Source organism: Ranitomeya imitator, chromosome 8 (assembly GCF_032444005.1).
Source record: "Ranitomeya imitator isolate aRanImi1 chromosome 8, aRanImi1.pri, whole genome shotgun sequence".
NCBI classification, from domain to species: Eukaryota; Metazoa; Chordata; class Amphibia; order Anura; family Dendrobatidae; genus Ranitomeya; species Ranitomeya imitator.
Window position 1 is genome coordinate 179,190,183 of NC_091289.1, and position 20,063 is coordinate 179,210,245.

Below are 20,063 nucleotides of genomic sequence, written 5' to 3' on the forward strand. Positions count from 1 at the left end.
TCTTGTTGATGCAGTATAACTGCCTTCTATCTTGTTGATGCAGTATAACTGCCTTCTATCTTGTTGATGCAGTATAACTACCTTCTATCTTGTTGATGCAGTATAACCACCTTCTATCTTGTTGATGCAACTACCTTCTTGATGCAGTATAACTACCTTCTATCCCATTGATGCAGTATAACCACATTGCATTTTTTGATGCAGTATACCTACCTTCTATCTTGTTGATGCAGTATAACTGCCTTCTATCTTGTTGATGCAGTATAACTGCCTTCTATCTTGTTGATGCAACTACCTTCTTGATGCAGTATAACTACCTTCTATCCCATTGATGCAGTATAACCACATTGCATTTTTTGATGCAGTATAACTACCTTCTATCTTGTTGATGCAGTATAACTGCCTTCTATCTTGTTGATGCAACTACCTTCTTGATGCAGTATAACTACCTTCTATCCCATTGATGCAGTATAACCACATTGCATTTTTTGATGCAGTATAACTACCTTCTATCTTGTTGATGCAGTATAACTGCCTTCTATCTTGTTGATGCAGTATAACTGCCTTCTATCTTGTTGATGCAGTATAACTACCTTCTATCTTGTTGCTTTGCTCAGTCTTGCCATGCTGTATGACCTGAGAAATTAAGCTGTCTTCCACAACCTCACCCTTTGTAGCGGAGTTTGGCTGTTCCTCACCCAGTTTTAAGCCTCCTACACCGCTGTTTCAACTGAAATCAAAATAATGATTATTACAACTTGCTGGTGTAATAAGAGTAGCACTCATACAACCCGAATATAATCCTACAAAATCTCTTGACTGTGCGAGTGTACAAGGAAGAACTGATGAAGGCAAAAGGCGGTCAGCAAATATTGATGTGGTTTAGATTTCTCTTTTCGTCATCCATTTTGCATTTTATTGATTGAGAAAAAAATAACACTTCTATTTTTGAAACCTTCTTAGTTTGTAGCATTTTTTTCACATCTGCCTACAACTTTTGCTCAGCTCCTCCTGCCCTGCCTGCATATTAGACTGCATTTTCATGGTGACAGGTTCCCTTTAAGGAGATTTTTGCAGTTCAACAGTTATTTGCATTTTTCTTTTTAAGTTACTTTTTTTTTTTCTTCTTGTATTTGTTGCTGGTTTTTAGTGCCAAATTCTCAAATATGGTGCACAAAAATTCTTTAATTGTGCTTAAAGTAAAATAACCCTCTCTTTTTGTCTTTTAGCTTTTTTTTGTGCTCTTTTAGAGAAACACATCGCTGGGAACTCATTTGCGCAAAAAGTTCTTGAGTCTAAAACAAAATTCTCTGCAGGGGTGGAAACTTGGGTCCACTTTGAGCAAAAATTTGCAACTTTTTAAAAAATCGTGAAACCACGGCCACATTACCAAATCGAGGGAAAAAAGTTGAAAATAGACTTCAAAATAAGTACAAAATAAAAGAAGTAGTTGGCGCAAACCAAAAAAAGGATGCATAAAATAGGAAATAAAATAGATGTAAATGCAATAATAAACGGTGCCCTTTGTGTTTCAGTTCCTGACCATTTTCAGGATCTTGCTTGCAGTCAGTGAATGAGTCTCCTTGTTAACACTTTCACTACTATTTTCCATCCAGTATATTGCTATTTTGCAAGGTCATTTTTGTAGCCAGAAATACCAGTACTCCAATGGCCTCCGTCGGGTCCATCAGGATTCCTTTTCATCATTCGCAGTGGTTATGACGGAAGCCATGACACTAATCGTATACATTACAGTTCAGGGTGTGTTACAATGTATTAGTGCAAGTAAATTAGTTTGCAGTCCAGCCAGATTAATTTACGGAGGGTTGTCTAGTCTGGACACTACTGTAACAAACCCTCCAGCTGTGACATGTATTAGTCTAAACACAGGGACGTTCCCATTCCATGACAGCAAGCAGAGATCCTGAAAATGGTGAGAAATCGAAACATAGATTATTGGAAAGGTTTGAGAACTTTCTAAATCGTCGCCCCCTAGTGGTCACTGCCCTGTACTGCACTCACACAAAAATCGGTGTCGGTGGTGTCACCGATAACGGCCTGTAAGGTAACGTTTCTCCGTGTGACAGGTGCATGTCTGCACTAATAGACATGTTATCTATGTTTTGGCCAGAATTTGGTCGTCCACCTTCTGTGCCCACACTTGTACACCTGCAGAATGTACAATTGGTGGAGAAATGTTGAACTTGATGGACCTAGATCTTTTTTTCAACCTATGTAACTATATAAGTGCTATAATGTATGCCTGGAGCATCACTTGTTGCAGGACTATTTCACAGCTCTGGCGATGCTGGGAGTTGTAGTTCCACAGTTGGATGTCTGGAAAGGATCGAGGGATTCTAGTGATACATTAGGGGGCCATTTTTCTCACCTAATGTTTGGGCTGGGTCATGGTCTGTGAGGGGCACAGGTTACGGTAGCATCTCCCTGGTGTAACCGGTGGTAATTCAGTCTAGGAATGAGACTGGTCAACCCTGAGTGATGCAGAACCAGAAGTCATTGAGCTCGATACTGGAGATCCCAGACTTTGGTGATTCCCAGCCGAAGGAATTATATTGTCCCCTGCTGGCGTGATGCATGGTGCCTGCTGCAGCGCCACCTAGTGGAAAGGGCAAAATCTCCCTCCAGACAATGCCGGTAGTAAGTAGCAAACTTCACATGGCCTCCAATTACATTAAATAAAAAATTTTTTAAAAAAAAAGCGCCCGACATTCGCAAGAACCAAACCAGAGTCCCGGCGCTGGCTACACTCGTGAGAAGGTGAGCCGTCCTGACACTGCGCCTCCCCCAAAGAGAATGATGAAATGTTTGGCAGGTGATGAAAGGCTCCTGCTGTGACGGTCCTGGTTTGACCCCTTGGGTATTGGGAGCCCACATAGACAAGAATGCAGACAGAGTAAAGAGACGGGAGAGGTACGAGCCTCAGCCAAACCTCTCCCTGACCAACATCATCAGCTTCTTCTTGCCTTTATAGATCTGCTTTAAATTGTCTATAAACTGAGCGAACTGCAGTAAACCGTCCTGGCCCAGGAGGAAGGTCTCGCGGGCTTTGCTGAGAAACTCTATAAACTCGCCATAGTGCCGGGGGCTGATGTGTGTGAGGCGGGAATGGGTGGTGTTGATGTAAGCGCCAACCGCGGCATCTAGCAGCTGGCGCAAGGGTGGTTTGTCTGTGGACATGAGTTTACCAGAATTCCGCCTGCCAGGAATCCCAGCCAGTCCTGGAGCCGTGAGCGTGCATCGTCTAAGGATGTCTGATAAGACAGTGGCGCAGTGCACACTTTTCACCACCAGAGGCACTAATGCCGCCAATTCATTTTTCCCAAGCGAGTGGCTGAGGGAGCAGGCCCAGAGGACGTCATTAATGGCAGGGTGCGTGTCCTGGTTGTACGCCAGGTTGAGGTGGCTCATTGCAAGTGAGCAGAGTTTGAACGCCCGCAGTGGATAACCCCGATGCTCCATATAGCGGGCGATAGTGAAGAGCTGCGAGTAGGTCATGCCCCCCGATGCGGCATCCACCGCGATTTGGTAAGCCGTCTCAAAAGCCGTGTGATCTTTTTCGCACAAGGTCAGGGCCGAGAGGGCGCAGTTTTGTGGGTCTTTCATGGCGCACTGCAGGGCTAAGGTCCTTGAGCAGCTGGCGAGCTCTTCCCGCTGTGCATAGTCTAGGTTTAGTCGTAGGACGGTGCTGTGCGAGGTGGCGGCTGCCGCTACGATGCTGGTGGCTTCTGTGGGGGTGAAAAGTGTATACCAGGTCTGGAGGATGCTCACAAGGGCACGGACACCTGCAAGAAGAGCAGAAGACGAGATGTTACCAATGATGACTGTAAAGCCCCCCACACACACGAGACTAACGTCGGCCCAACCTGCCGATAACGAAAGTCTAATATGTATGGGGGTCCCCGAAAGCTGATTGTTGGGAAGGTAGGGATCCGACATGTCTGATATTGCCCTGCCAATCCTTTTGTTCTCTGAGTCCCAACCAGAGATGTCTGACAGCAGCTTTCTCAGCGATCTTCTGAGAGAGCGCTCCTGACTATGGAGGAGTGAGGCGAAACAGCCAAACCGGCCACAATGGATTATTGTGGATAAAATATTGTTGGATTATTTAATATATTAAAGGAAAGGCAGCTTGAAAATATGCAAATAAATCTGAAGGGATGTATGGCACGTGAAAACATGAAGATACTCGATGGGATGAGGCATTGTGGGGGTGCGGATGAGGGGAAAGAAGAAAATGCCACTTTTTTCTACCCTTTCCACCAGGGGGGTGCCAGGGGTACGGGATTGTGCGATATTTGGGTAATACTGTACTTTTATCTATTACATGATAAATGGTAGGCCTTGGAATTGTGTATTTGTATCATATTTTAGACATTTTCTGTATACAGAGTAGAACAAGGACCTCCACCCCAGTCGGGTCCTTTTCCGGCTGCCGCAGCCTCATGTATGAAGTCAGCGATGTCTTATCACATGCCGCCCTCCGCACAATGGCCGATACCACTTACCGACTTCCGTGGCACACGTCACCAGCCACCGCACCATCTCCCTGCGCCTCCAGTTCAGGGTGCTGAGTGTCATTCTCATGACCTGAAGGTGGAGGGAGTCAAAGATTTATACATTTCTAAAAGGGGTTACACCGTATCAATAAGTCAGAAGGTGAAGAAGGGGCGCCATTTCTTACCTGCAGCCCCAGCTCCAATGCAACATTGAGCAGCGTCGTATCCGAGCTGCTGTCAGCTGGCGTGGCGATCTTAAAGGCATCCTGCGCCAGCTTAAAGATCAGGGAGGAGGAATGGATGTTCCGCTGTATGGCTTCAAGAACAGTGCGAAGTCGCAGCATGTCACCTGCAGAAAGGAGAGAAAATGTCATGTCGGGGGTCGATGGGGCGACATACGAAGTGAATGTAATCAATGACTGCAAAGGTGAATGTAGTAACTGTAAAACCTGTATATAGACTATGGCAGAGGAGAGAGATTTGTGCTGCCCAGCCGTTGCACAGGTTGTCAAGCTTTGGCTGAAATAAACAATGTTTTAATTCACTGATATGAAGCAGATATCATGAAAGAACAAAGGAATGAAACAAAAATCTATTAATTTTAAATGCAAGTCCGATTTTCACCACTGGGGGCAGCAGCGTCTCACCTTTGGCAGCGGTCAGCATGGTGGAGGCCAGCTCACACTGCTGTGACTCCAGGTGCCCCAGGGTGAACCAGCGAGGATACCGGCTCGGCACCACGGACACAATGTGATGAGGGTGGGATACATCGCCTGAGGGGGCACTGCTCTCCAACACTGGGAGCCTGAAGAAGACAATGATGCTAGCAATGAAGTGAAATAAAATCTGGCAAGGACACTAACACCATTCCTGTAGATGAGCATCTAATGCACAACCCCATCTTCTGTGCCCCCCACATAGTTCACATGACATGGAGACAATCCCATTAATCGCATACCCTCTCCCAGCACTTACCTCATTGCACGGAGAGACAGTTTATAGGCCAAGTCTGCATCGTGGGGCAGCAATGCAGAGAAGAGGTATTTGGCAAACGTGTGCATGGGGACGCTCTCTCGATGGATGACTTCTCCCAGACCGCTGAACGGACCCCCTGAAACCGTAAGAAAATGTCAAGGATTTTGCACGCTGTTTCTGTGTCAGGTGATAGGCAAATGACTGGATACAATGCCCTCTAGAGCCAGAGGATGGCGCTCTTACCCTCCAGCAGCAATATGCACTGTTTGCGCAGGGTCTGGACCAGCACGGCATCCAGCTCCAGCTCCTGCAGGCGGCCGATGATCTGCTCCTCGTTGCGGCACACCTTATCCTGGGCATACAACCCTTCAGGCATCAGTCGCTGCTGCCCCATGCCCATCAGCGCCACCTCCAGTGCCAAGGAAAGGTAGGATTCTCCGTTCTCCATGGAGTCGTTGGGAACACATACATGTTGGTAATTTGGGCGCTGAGACTCGCTGCTTTCTGTAAAGGAAAAAGAGAAAAGTCATAATGAAGAGCAAAAACATAGGTGTGACTGGGGGGTCATCCAGTACTAAGCATGGTCAGCTACGGGGGGGCACTTCACCTGGCCTGAGCACACCCCGGAGGGAGGATTGTTACGACTTCTCACCTGTTACCTCCATGGGGTTTTCGTCGTCCACATGGCACGCTTCTGTCAGAGTGGTAAATAGACATCCAACGGGGTCTAGCGGGTGACCCACCCATCCCTCCAGATTCGTGATTGTAGTTGTGTTTCTCTGAATCAGTTCTGCAGGAATAAGAAAGTCAGAAATGTCTCTACAGAGATCAATGATTCCTGATAAAAAGTGCAACTCCGTGCCATGCATCCATCTCCAGCCTACGGACTACGTGCCGTACAATGACCAAAGGCCAAACACCCGGAGCCGCACACTCACCGCAAGTACCCAGTGCCATAAACATGTGCCGATCCTGGTGCTCAGGCTGCGCGGTACAATAAGTGACATGTCAGCAATGATCAGCGGCATTCACCTTTTTTCTGCTGCTTGTAGATCTCCAGCTGCCGTTGCTGCTGTAACCTCAAGGTGCTTATTATGGCGACTGCTAGGCGTAAAGCTTCTTTGGGATAACCGTGGGATCGCAGGGCATCGACTCTTGCACACGCTGTAGGAACGTGTTCTAAATGTCCAAAAAATATATACATAAATGTAAAGTTTGAGAAGAGGGGAAAGGCAATAAAATCAGTCATATTGTGTACATTGTCCCCAATCTCACAAGATACTGGATGCTCATCAGGCTGGGGAGGAATCTTTAGGGTTATGGCCCTATACTCACCCAGCCACAGGGGCTGTCCCTGGGAGTTGAAGAGCAGACTCTCGCCATCCCTCTGACAGGCAGGCGACAGGTAGAAGTCACTGCTGATTATCCTCTGCAGGTGGCTGTCCTGCCAGTGCAAGTCACACGCTTCAATGGCACGGGTGAACACGGTCCTCCGCGGACGCACCAAAGAGTCTACAAAAGAGGAGACAGGAATATAAGTCACCGCTGCAAAATAACAGAGCTCCAAAATGTTACTGATCAATGTCTGTGGGGGCTGCTGGATGCCTCGTATCATGTACAAGCTCCTAAATTACAGGGGAACAGCCGTGGTTTGCTAAAGCAAAAGGAATAATGAATGCAGCTCTGGAGTATAACACAGGATGTAATATAGGATCAGTGATGTAATGTATGTACACAGTGACTGCACCAGCAGGATAGTGAGCGCAGCTCTGGGGTATAATACAGGATGTAACTCAGGATCAGTAATGTATTGTATGTACACAGTGACTGCACCAGCAGGATAGTGAGCGCAGCTCTGGGGTATAATACAGGATGTAATATAGGATCAGTGATGTAATGTATGTACACAGTGACTGCACCAGCAGAATAGTGAGTGCAGCTCTGGAGTATAATACAGGATGTAACTCAGGATCAGTAATGTAATGTATGTACACAGTGACTGCACCAGCAGAATAGTGAGTGCAGCTCTGGAGTATAACACAGGATGTAATATAGGATCAGTGATGTAATGTATGTACACAGTGACTGCACCAGCAGAATAGTGAGTGCAGCTCTGGGGTATAATACAGGAGGTAACTCAGGATCAGTAATGTAATGTATGTACACAGTAACTGTACCAGCAGAATAGTGAGTGCAGCTCTGGGGTATAATACAGGATGTAACTCAGGATCAGTAATGTAATGTATGTACACAGTGACTGCACCAGCAGAATAGTGAGTGCAGCTCTGGGGTATAATACAGGATGTAATATAGGATCAGTGATGTAATGTATGTACACAGTGACTGCACCAGCAGAATAGTGAGTGCTGCTCTGGAGTATAACACAGGATATAATATAGGATCAGTGATGTAATGTATGTACACAGTGACTGCACCAGCAGAATAGTGAGAGCAGCTCTGGAGTATAATACAGGATGTAACTCAGGATCAGTAATGTAATGTATGTACACAGTGACTGCACCAACAGAATAGTGAGTGTAGCTCTGGAGTATAATACAGCATGTAACTCAGGATCAGTAATGTAATGTATGTACACAGTGACTGCACCAGCAGAATAGTCACTGCAGCTCTGGAGTATAATACAGGGTGTAACTCAGGATCAGTAATGTAATGTATGTACACAGTGACTGCACCAGCAGAATAGTGAGTGCAGCTCTGGAGTATAATACAGCATGTAACTCAGGATCAGTAATGTAATGTATGTACACAGTGACTGCACCAGCAGAATAGTGAGTGCAGCTCTGGAGTATAATACAGCATGTAACTCAGGATCAGTAATGTAATGTATGTACACAGTGACTGCACCAACAGAATAGTGAGTGCAGCTCTGGAGTATAATACAGGGTGTAACTCAGGATCAGTAATGTAATGTATGTACACAGTGAATGCACCAGCAGAATAGTGAGTGCAGCTCTGGAGTATAATACAGGGTGTAACTCAGGATCAGTAATGTAATGTATGTACACAGTGACTGCACCAGCAGAATAGTGAGTGCAGCTCTGGAGTATAATACAGGATGTAACTCAGGATCAGTAATGTAATGTATGTACACAGTGACTGCACCAGCAGAATAGTGAGTGCAGCTCTGGAGTATAATACAGGATGTAAACCAGGATCAGTAATGTAATGTATGTACACAGTGACTGCACCAGCAGACTGGTGAGTGCGGCTCTGGAGTATAATACAGGATGTAACTCAGGATTAGTATAGGATAAGAGATATATATATATATATATATATATATATATATATATATATATATATTTCTCCCGTGCTTCCCCCATACTCTGGAACTCTCTACCCCAACACATCAGACTCGCGCCTACCATAGAAACCTTCAAAAAGAACCTGAAGACTCATCTCTTCCGACAAGCCTACAGCCTGCAGTGATCCTCAACCTACTGAACAGCCGCACAGCCAGCTCTTCCCTCTCCTAGTGTATCCTCACCCACCCCCTGCAGACTGTGAGCCCTCGCGGGCAGGGTCCTCCCTCCTTATGTACTCGTGTGCCTTGTTATCTGCTCATGTTTAATGTATTTGTCTATATTTGCCCCGTATTCACATGTAAAGCACCATGGAATAAATGGCGCTATAAAAATGTATAATAATAATAATAATAATAATAATAATAATAATAATACACACATTCAGACTTTATAATCAGCAGATTATTTCTATATGTTACATGTAGAATGAGCTAATGAGCTGGATATACTTAATGAGTTTCCAATTTAGTCACTTGTCCAATGAACACCGATGACATCTCATTATCCTGGATATTAATTAATCTGGCACCTATAAATTGTCAGCTAATGCTGGATATCAGGAAGTTTTCTGAATTAAGAATATAACAGACTGATACATAAAGACATGCTACACTAAGTAATGGGCCGCGTCTTACGGCTTTGACTTAGAGGAAGTCTCAGCGTGCGGCAGGAGCGTCGCTCTCGCATCCTCTGCCTTTGGTCACAGAACAGGAATAAGTTTTGTCTAAGTGGAAGAGTTAAACAGAAGAAAACTCTACAGGGAAGTAAACGCTGAGCTTTAATCAACCTCCTGTCCTCCTAGCAAGAGCGCGGCACGCAGGGCAATCAGGACAAGTGCGTCTGACGAGGCCTCAGACTTTGATTTGTGCGGCTCATCAGATGATTGGGGGGAGGATGAGATTGCTGAGGTCACAAAAGTGCTCTCAGGAAAAAAGGAAAAAAAAAAAAGCTCTGCAGGTTTATTAAGCGCCACACTTCACTTCTTGCACAATGTGAAAAACACCTGGAGAGACGAGAGAAGACGACAGGTGGTCGCAGGAGGATTCTGCAGGAAACAAACCCTCGATGAGCGGTCCGCAACCTGGAGCTATCCACCTGTGCAGAAACCACAACTCCCACCATGTTCTGCCAGCCTGCAGATGTGGAGGTTCATCCTCACGGACGTTTTCATACACAGAATGAAATGTGAAGTATTAAGAAGTTGCAGAACTTTCTATTTTACGAAATGTTCGTTGTTTTATTTTTGCAGTTGCCTGTGCCCTTACCATGACCGTTGCTTTGAGGGAGGGCGTTGGTGATGTTAGGTAGGTCGTTGCCGTAATTTCCATCCTCCAGCGGACACACGTCCATGTCGTTCCACTTCTTCAGCTGTCGCAGCCAACAGGCTTTCTCTTCGTGTTTGCAGTGGGGGTTCAGGACAATACAGACCCAGAGCGCCCCTACAGAGGGACCCAAAAAAAGAGGACTGTGAGACAGACATCAGAGCCGAGATCATCGCAAGTCACACCGCAGGACAGCTGTCCGCTGCTTGAGGGTCCTCAGAACCCCTATATACATGGCCGCTATAAGGGCAAGAGATGAGCGGCTGCACATATCTGGGGTTTATTTCTTGCTTTCCTGTCCCCATGAGGTGTTGGGCAGATGAAGTGGCAGAAGTAGGTACTGAAAACAACTTACCAAGCTCATCCCAAAGCTGTCGGCACTTATCGGTCATCCCCGTCCCCTGCTGTCTCCACAGCGCCAGCCGGGGGTCCGCCATGAACTGCTCTGTAATCAGGGTCAGCATGCGGGCACCATTGGAGTCCCTCATCCGCAGCATCTCTCTCACCTGTGGGACGAGATACATGATGAAATCTCACATGGAAGATCATTACAATCATCTGATCTGGTGTTGGGGTGGACTCGTACCTTAGCAAACATGGAGCTGAGCTGCTTCCCGGAGCTGTAATATCCTCCCTGAGACAGGAAGAGCTTCACCTGCTCCCGGACCTGCTCTTCATCCAGATGCCAGCAGTTCTCATCGTTGATACTTGCTCCGGCGGTGGGATCGGGGGCCCCTGTAGGAAGAGGACATGGTTGAGTAGGACAGGCCAGGAGACCTGTGGACTGGACCCTCCCTGTATACAGGGTCATTACCGTGCACTTGGTTGATTTCCGAGTTGGAGGACAGGATCTCGTCGGCCAGCTTCTGGGCGGTGGGAAGCACTTCTGTGTGGTGCGCCGTGATCAGATACTGGACAAACTTCTGCAGCTGGTCCCTGTTCATCTGGAAGAGGGTTTCTGAGATGGGAAGACGCAGTTTGACTTGGTCTGGCTTGCGGATTCGGTACAGTGAGAGCGCCACCACATGGGCGCAGTAGAAGATGTCCCTGTTGCCGCAACCACAGGTCACTGAGGTGATTTTGCAGCGGTCAAAACTGATGGCCACTTTATAGGTGGCTTCCGGCTCCGACTGTATCGCTGGCTCCGTGACTGTGCCGCTTAGGTGGAAGCCTAGAATCACAATAAAGGAAGAAGTGAGAGCTTTATTCATCACACGACACTCATCACTCAGATCTGTCACTTCCTCCAGACCTCCACTTGCTGTCAATTTGCACAAATATTCTTGTATTTACATCTAAGACCCCCATACACGAAAGCCCTGCTGATATCACCCGGCTTGGCCGACAGTTCGGTCCGTAAGTCAGGAGAGATAAGAATCCGCCGTGTCCACATTTGGACTGCAGATGCGTTTGTTTTTGGGGAGGTGAACCGCTATCGGTAACTCTGTCTCCAGAGCCGCACATGACAGAAGCGGAGGAATCTCTGCGGTGATCGATGGGAGACACCACGTCTCCCATCCGCAAGGCAGAAGGCAACAATCAGGGCCAAAAATAATTTCCTCTGCTGAGAAAAGAGAAGAACAAAATAGCGAGGCCGGGCCTGAAGCCTTGAGGGAGTCCAAACGGAAATTGGGAGGGGTGATGAGGATTTACAGACGGGCTCGGCCTGGGGAGGTAATGATAATCAATGCAGTGCGGGTGATAATGAAGGGACGGGCAGTGGATACAGCGTATGGCAGAGGGTTCTTACAATATCACATGCAGCTTGGTGGCAGCTGCCTGGCATTGGGAAGAGAATCACATCCAGTCACCATCCGACATGATTTATCCTGGGGTACAAATGGTGATTCATATACAGAGGACATGGAAGGGTTAATTACACCCAGCATTCCTGAGGCCAGGACACAGCACTCCGCCAGCTGTGACTTCCCCAATGACAGGGTACACGGCAGGGTAACGATGGACGTTTATATTTAGAAGCTGCCTAGAGGCGCCCTAACTACGTCTCTGCCACCGGCCACTGCACAGGCCCACAATGCAGGTCTGCCGACGAGAGCGGAAACTGCAGGTATTATCTGCTGAATGAAGGAGCCGTGAGGCAAATATGTGCAAATAACAAAATGAAGAAGATTTACATCAGTCCCCCTGTAGATCTGACAGGAGTAGTTGTCGTCCTTCCTAGACTCCCAAAGGGAGAGGGACAGGCTCCACTGCCAATCTGATAATCAGGACCCTCGAAAAGCCGAGGGATTACCTGCTAAGTACCGCAATAGTGGCCATATCCCCTGAGAAAGATGGAGCCAAGGGAAGCATGCAGATCCGATCCCCACCGATGCTGCAAATCAGATCCCCACCGATGCTGCAAATCAGATACACACCGACGCTGCAAATCAGATACACACCGACGCTGCAAATCAGATACACACCGACGATGCAAATCAGATACACACCGACGCTGCAAATCAGATACACACCGACGCTGCAAATCAGATCCCCACCGACGCTGCAAATCAGATCCCCACCGACGCTGCAAATCAGATACCCACCGACGCTGCTAATCAGATACCCACCGACGCTGCTAATCAGATACCCACCGACGCTGCTAATCAGATACACACCGACGCTGCTAATCAGATACACACCGACGCTGCTAATCAGATACACACCGACGATGCAAATCAGATACCCACCGACGCTGCAAATCAGATACCCACCGACGCTGCAAATCAGATACCCACCGACGCTGCTAATCAGATACCCACCGACGCTGCTAATCAGATACCCACCGACGCTGCTAATCAGATACACACCGACGCTGCTAATCAGATACACACCGACGCTGCTAATCAGATACACACCGACGATGCAAATCAGATACACACCGACGCTGCAAATCAGATACCCACCGACGCTGCAAATCAGATACCCACCGACGCTGCTAATCAGATACCCACCGACGCTGCTAATCAGATACACACCGACGCTGCTAATCAGATACACACCGACGCTGCTAATCAGATACACACCGACGATGCAAATCAGATACACACCGACGCTGCAAATCAGATCCCCACCGACGCTGCAAATCAGATCCCCACCGACGCTGCAAATCAGATACCCACCGACGCTGCTAATCAGATACACACCGACGCTGCTAATCAGATACACACCGACGCTGCTAATCAGATACACACCGACGCTGCTAATCAGATACACACCGACGATGCAAATCAGATACACACCGACGCTGCAAATCAGATCCCCACCGACGCTGCAAATCAGATACCCACCGACGCTGCAAATCAGATACCCACCGACGCTGCTAATCAGATACCCACCGACGCTGCTAATCAGATACACACCGACGCTGCTAATCAGATACACACCGACGCTGCTAATCAGATACACACCGACGCTGCTAATCAGATACACACCGACGCTGCTAATCAGATACACACCGACGCTGCAAATCAGATCCCCACCGACGCTGCAAATCAGATACCCACCGACGCTGCAAATCAGATCCCCACCGACGCTGCAAATCAGATACCCACCGACGCTGCTAATCAGATACACACCGACGCTGCTAATCAGACACACACCGACGCTGCTAATCAGACACACACCGACGCTGCAAATCAGACACACACCGACGCTGCAAATCAGACACACCGACGCTGCAAATCAGGTACAGACAATGCTATAGTTTGCAAAACAATTCTAAGTATTTATTACATGTGCAGGACAACGCCACAGAAAGACGAAACACTGAAGGTAAGTTACGTTTCGACCCTTCCTGGGTCTTTGTGAAACCTCACTCATATAATTAGATGTGCCTTTTAAAGGATGAAGTCCCCGCTGGGGTTCTTATGTCACAACCAGTGCCTACTGTGGTGTCCAGGATACATTTAGATATAGTGCTGCTGGCTAGATGCACTTCTAATTAGATACACAGTGTCACACTTGTAGTTAGACACATGTTAGGCTGGTTTCACATTTGCATCTGTGTGCGCAGCATACGATCCGCATGCGTACCTATCTTTAACAAGGTGTATGCATGAACATGCATTTATAAGCGCTCGCATGCTTATGAGTACGCATGCGTTTATTTGTGGTGTGCGGCTGGGCGCGGCAAACGCACCATGTTGCATTTTTTTGAGGCGTAAAAAATCTGTCAAATATGCGCAGGCATGCGTGCATGCGTATGCGGATGAGTGCGTAAAAAACGCATTACTGTCTATGGGAACGCATGCGTACGCATGTCCTTGAGGACGCATGCATTCGATGCGCTTGCGTACTTCGGACTGCGCATGTCCAGGAACTGTTTTGAGACATGCCCAATGAGACACGCCCTCCTGTAAATATCAAATGCATGCGCAAAAAAAGCGCAAACGCATGCAAAGACACATGCAAATGCTGCTTTTTTTTTGCCGTCATGCGCGGATAAAAAAATGCTGCGTTTTTGCATGCGTTTGCGGATGATACGCTGCGCACATAGACGCAAATGTGAAACTAGCCTAACTGATAAGATAGACTGCTGACCAGATGCACACAGATTCTACTCCAACTAGACACATAAAGATATTTGCCTGATCAGATGCTCTGATAAGCAGACATACTGCGGATCATCAGATACACTGCTGATCGGGTATAAATACTCTCCTGATCACATACACTTCTGATCAGACACATACGTACACAATACTGATCAGATACACATAGATACTGTCCTCATTAGACACACACAGCTACAATACTGATCAGATACACTCCTGATCAGACATATACAATACTGATCAGATACACTCCTGCTCAGACACATACAGATACAGTACTGATCAGATACACATAGATACTGTCCTGATTAGACACATACAGATACAATACTAATCAGACACACACAGCTACAATACTGATCAGATACACTCCTGATCAGACACATACATATACAATACTGATCAGATACACTCCTGCTCAGACACATACAGATACAGTACTGATCAGATACACATAGATACTGTCCTGATTAGACACATACAGATACAATACTAATCAGACACACACAGCTACAATACTGATCAGATACACTCCTGCTCAGACACATACATATACAATACTGATCAGATACACATAGATACTGTCCTGATTAGACACACACAGCTACAATACTGATCAGATACACTCCTGATCAGACATATACAATACTGATCAGATACACTCCTGCTCAGACACATACATATACAATACTGATCAGATACACATAGATACTGTCCTGATTAGACACACACAGCTACAATACTGATCAGATACACTCCTGCTCAGACACATACAGATACAGTACTGATCAGATACACATAGATACTGTCCTGATTAGACACATACAGATACAATACTAATCAGACACACACAGCTACAATACTGATCAGATACACTCCTGATCAGACACATACATATACAATACTGATCAGATACACTCCTGCTCAGACACATTATTATTATTATTATACATTTTTATAGCGCCATTACACATACACATTACACATACATATACAATACTGATCAGACACACTGCTGATCAGATACAGATACAATGCTGATCAGACACATACAGATAGAATACTGATCAGATACACATAGATACTGTCCTGATTAGACACATACAAATACAATGCTGATCAGATACACTCCTGATCAGACACATACAGAATGAATACTGATCAGATACACATAGATACTGTTCTGATTAGACACATACAGATACACTCCTGATCAGATACAGATACAATGCTGATCAGATACACTCCTGATCAGATACACATACAGATACAGTACTGATCAGATACACATAGATACTGTCCTGACTAGACACATACAGATACAATACTAATCAGATACACTGCTGATCAGATACACTCCTGATCAGACACATACAGATACAATGCTGATCGGATACACTCCTGATCAGATACATACAAATACAATGCTGATCGGATACACTCCTGATCAGATACATACAGATACAATGCTGATCAGATACACTCCTGATCAGACACATACACATACAATGCTGATCGGATACACTCCTGATCAGATACATACAGATACAATGCTGATCAGATACATACAGATACAATGCTGATTGGATACACTCCTGATCAGATACATACAGATGCAATGCTGATCGGATTCACTGCTGATCAGATACATACAGATACAATGCTGATCAGATACACTGCTGATCAGATACATACAGATGCAATGCTGATCGGATTCACTGCTGATCAGATACATACAGATACAATGCTGATCAGATACACTGCTGATCAGATGCATACAGATACAATGCTGATCGGATACACTCCTGATCAGATACATACAAATATAATGCTGATTGGATACACTCCTGATCAGATACATACAGATACAATGCTGATCGGATACACTGCTGATCAGATACATACAGATACAATGCTGATCAGATACACTGCTGATCAGATACATACAGATACAATGCTGATCGGATACACTCCCGATCAGATACATACAGATACAATACTGATCGGATACACTGCTGATTAGATACATACAGATACAATGCTGATCGGATACACTCCTGATCAGATACATACAGATACAATGCTGATCGGATACACTGCTGATCAGATACATACAGATACAATGCTGATCAGATACATACAGATACAATGCTGATTGGATACACTGCTGATTAGATACATACAGATACAATGCTGATCGGATACACTGCTGATCAGATACATACAGATACAATACTGATCGGATACACTGCTGATTAGATACATACAGATACAATGCTGATCGGATACACTGCTGATCAGATACATACAGATACAATGCTGATCAGATACATACAGATACAATGCTGATTGGATACACTGCTGATTAGATACATACAGATACAATGCTGATCGGATACACTGCTGATCAGATACATACAGATACAATACTGATCGGATACACTGCTGATTAGATACATACTGATACAATGCTGATTGGATACACTGCTGATTAGATCCATCACGGTTCACATTCCGGTCACCACTTCATTAACTATGTTTAAACAAGCAGTAGGAAAACATATTAGTTTCTGAACTTTTGGAGGCATGTGAAGAATGGAGAGGGGCTTTGTTCCAGTAATCTCCCTGGGCAGCATGAAGAATGCACCCTTTCAGTGCCAGGCACATGTCACCTTCCTCCAGCTGCAGGGCTTCAGGCAGACGGACACAAAGCAGGGTCTCAGGACTGGGAGAGTGGGCGGCAGTAGGAATGAGACCCTTCTCTGTAACATATGATAACCCGCCTGGAACAGTCAATAATTAGGAAAAGTCATATAATTAAAGGGCCATTTCAGGAGGCTCTGCATTACTGACAGATGATGATCACATTTGTAAATTATACATCCAACCATTTCAACTACATTACAATCCACAATCTCATACCCAGATGCGCTGCCTAATCCAAGAAGAACTTAATGATCATCCTGGGCCCCCTGATTCATGCAGTGCAGACTGACACAAGGAGGACAATATGGCATCCCGTGACTAGCCTGCATTAGACGAGCGTGAGTAACATTAGAAGAGGCTTCTACGGATGTAATGATCATTGATGGTCATTATAAAAAAAATTATGTCTAAGTTGTTAAAACCATAGAGCCAAAGGACGGAAATATCATATTTTTTTTAATTAAACCTCCTGTTCACTGAAAGCAAGCAGAGAGCTTGAAAATGGGGAGACATTGAGACACAAAACATACTGGAAAGTTGCAAAAACACTATAATCCTTATTAATATGGCGCAGAATCCAGTGTCAGACGGTTCAGTGGCCCGATGTGACTATAGCCTGACCTGGGGACGACGCACCCAATCAGTCACACAGTGTGATTACGGCATGACCTGGCGAAGACGCCCGCAATCAGTCGCCCGGTGTGACTATGCCATGACCCGGGGATGACGCCTCCGATCAGTCACCCAGTGTGATTACAGCATAACCAAGAGATGACGCCTCCGATCAGCCACCCCAGTGTGATTACGGCATGACCCAGGGATAACGCACCCGATCAGTCACCCAGTGTGATAACGGCATGACCCGGGAATAACGCACCCAATCAGTCACACAGTGTGATTACGGCATGACCTGGCGAAGACACCCCCAATCAGTCGCCCGGTGTGACTATGCCATGACCCGGGGATGACGCCTCCGATCAGTCACCCAGTGTGATAACGGCATGACCCGGGAATAACGCACCCAATCAGTCACACAGTGTGATTACGGCATGACCTGGCGAAGACACCCCCAATCAGTCGCCTGATGTGACTATGCCATGACCCGGGGATGACGCCTCCGATCAGTCACCCAGTGTGATTACAGCATAACCAAGAGATGACGCCTCCGATCAGTCACCCAGTGTGATTACAGCATAACCAAGAGATGACACCTCCGATCAGTCACCCAGTGTGATTACGGCATGACCCAGGGATAACGCACCCGATCAGTCACCCAGTGTGATTACGGCATGACCCAGGGATAACGCACCCGATCAGTCAGTCACCCCAGTGTGATTACGGCATGACCAAGAGATAACACACCCGATCAGTCACCCAGTGTGATTACGGCATGACCTGGGGATAACACATCCGATCAGTCACCCAGTGTGATTACGGCATGACCCAGGGATAACGCACCCGATCAGTCACCCAGTGTGACTGTGCCATGACCCGGGGATAACACATCCGATCAGTCACCCAGTGTGATTACGGCATGACCCAGGGATAACGCACCCGATCAGTCAGTCACCCCAGTGTGATTACGGCATGACCAAGAGATGACACACCCGATCAGTCACACAGTGTGATTACGGCATGACCCAGGGATAACGCACCCGATCAGTCACCCTGGTGTGATTACGGCATGACCCGGGGATAACACATCCGATCAGTCAGTCACCCCAGTGTGATTACGGCATGACCAAGAGATGACACACCCGATCAGTCACACAGTGTGATTACAGCATGACCAAGAGATGATGCACCTGATCAGTCACCTAGTATGATTACGGCATGACCCGGGGATAACGCACCCGATCAGTCACCCAGTGTGATTACAGCATGACCCGGGGATAACGCACCCGATCAGTCACCCAGTGTGATTACAGCATGACCCGGGGATAACACACCCGATCAGTCACCCAGTGTGATTACAGCATGACCCGGGGATAACGCACCCGATCAGTCACCCAGTGTGATTACGGCATGACCCAGGGATAACGCACCCGATCAGTCACCCAGTGTGATTACAGCATGACCCGGGGATAACGCACCCGATCAGTCACCCCGGTGTGATTACGGCATGACCAAGAGATGACACACCCGATCAGTCACACAGTGTGATTACAGCATGACCAAGAGATGATGCACCTGATCAGTCACCTAGTATGATTACAGCATGACCCAGGGATAACGCACCCGATCAGTCACCCCGGTGTGATTACAGCATGACCCGGGGATACCGCACCCGATCAGTCACCCAGTGTGATTATGGCATGACCCAGGGATAACACACCCGATCAGTCACCCAGTGTGATTACGGCATGACCCGGGGATAACACACCCGATCAGTCACCCAGTGTGATTACGGCATGACCCGGGGATAACGCACCCGATCAGTCACCCCGGTGTGATTACGGCATGACCCGGGGATAACACATCCGATCAGTCACCCCGGTGTGATTACGGCATGACCCGGGGATAACGCACCCGATCAGTCACCCAGTGTGATTACAGCATGACCCGGGGATAACGCACCCGATCAGTCACCCAGTGTGATTACAGCATGACCCGGGGATAACGCACCTGATCAGTCACCCAGTGTGATTACAGCATGGCCCG

General features: G+C 46.8%; 1 protein-coding gene across 1 annotated transcript in view; it reads right to left on the reverse strand.

Annotated features, from left to right (window-relative positions):
• Positions 1-1,138: 1,138 nt before the first annotated feature.
• The window catches only part of ZSWIM5 (zinc finger SWIM-type containing 5), a 62,993-nt gene continuing 44,068 nt past the window's right edge, over positions 1,139-20,063 (reverse strand). The window contains exons 2-14 of the mRNA XM_069738001.1: positions 10,955-11,311; positions 10,727-10,875; positions 10,496-10,646; positions 10,084-10,257; positions 6,828-7,004; positions 6,525-6,671; positions 6,145-6,282; positions 5,736-5,996; positions 5,493-5,628; positions 5,165-5,322; positions 4,703-4,866; positions 4,527-4,608; positions 1,139-3,803 (exon numbers count right to left, since the gene is read on the reverse strand). Of these exons, the coding sequence (XP_069594102.1) occupies positions 2,941-3,803; positions 4,527-4,608; positions 4,703-4,866; positions 5,165-5,322; positions 5,493-5,628; positions 5,736-5,996; positions 6,145-6,282; positions 6,525-6,671; positions 6,828-7,004; positions 10,084-10,257; positions 10,496-10,646; positions 10,727-10,875; positions 10,955-11,311 (2,957 nt within the window). The 3' untranslated portion in view covers positions 1,139-2,940. The remainder of the gene's footprint in view (positions 3,804-4,526; positions 4,609-4,702; positions 4,867-5,164; positions 5,323-5,492; positions 5,629-5,735; positions 5,997-6,144; positions 6,283-6,524; positions 6,672-6,827; positions 7,005-10,083; positions 10,258-10,495; positions 10,647-10,726; positions 10,876-10,954; positions 11,312-20,063) is intronic.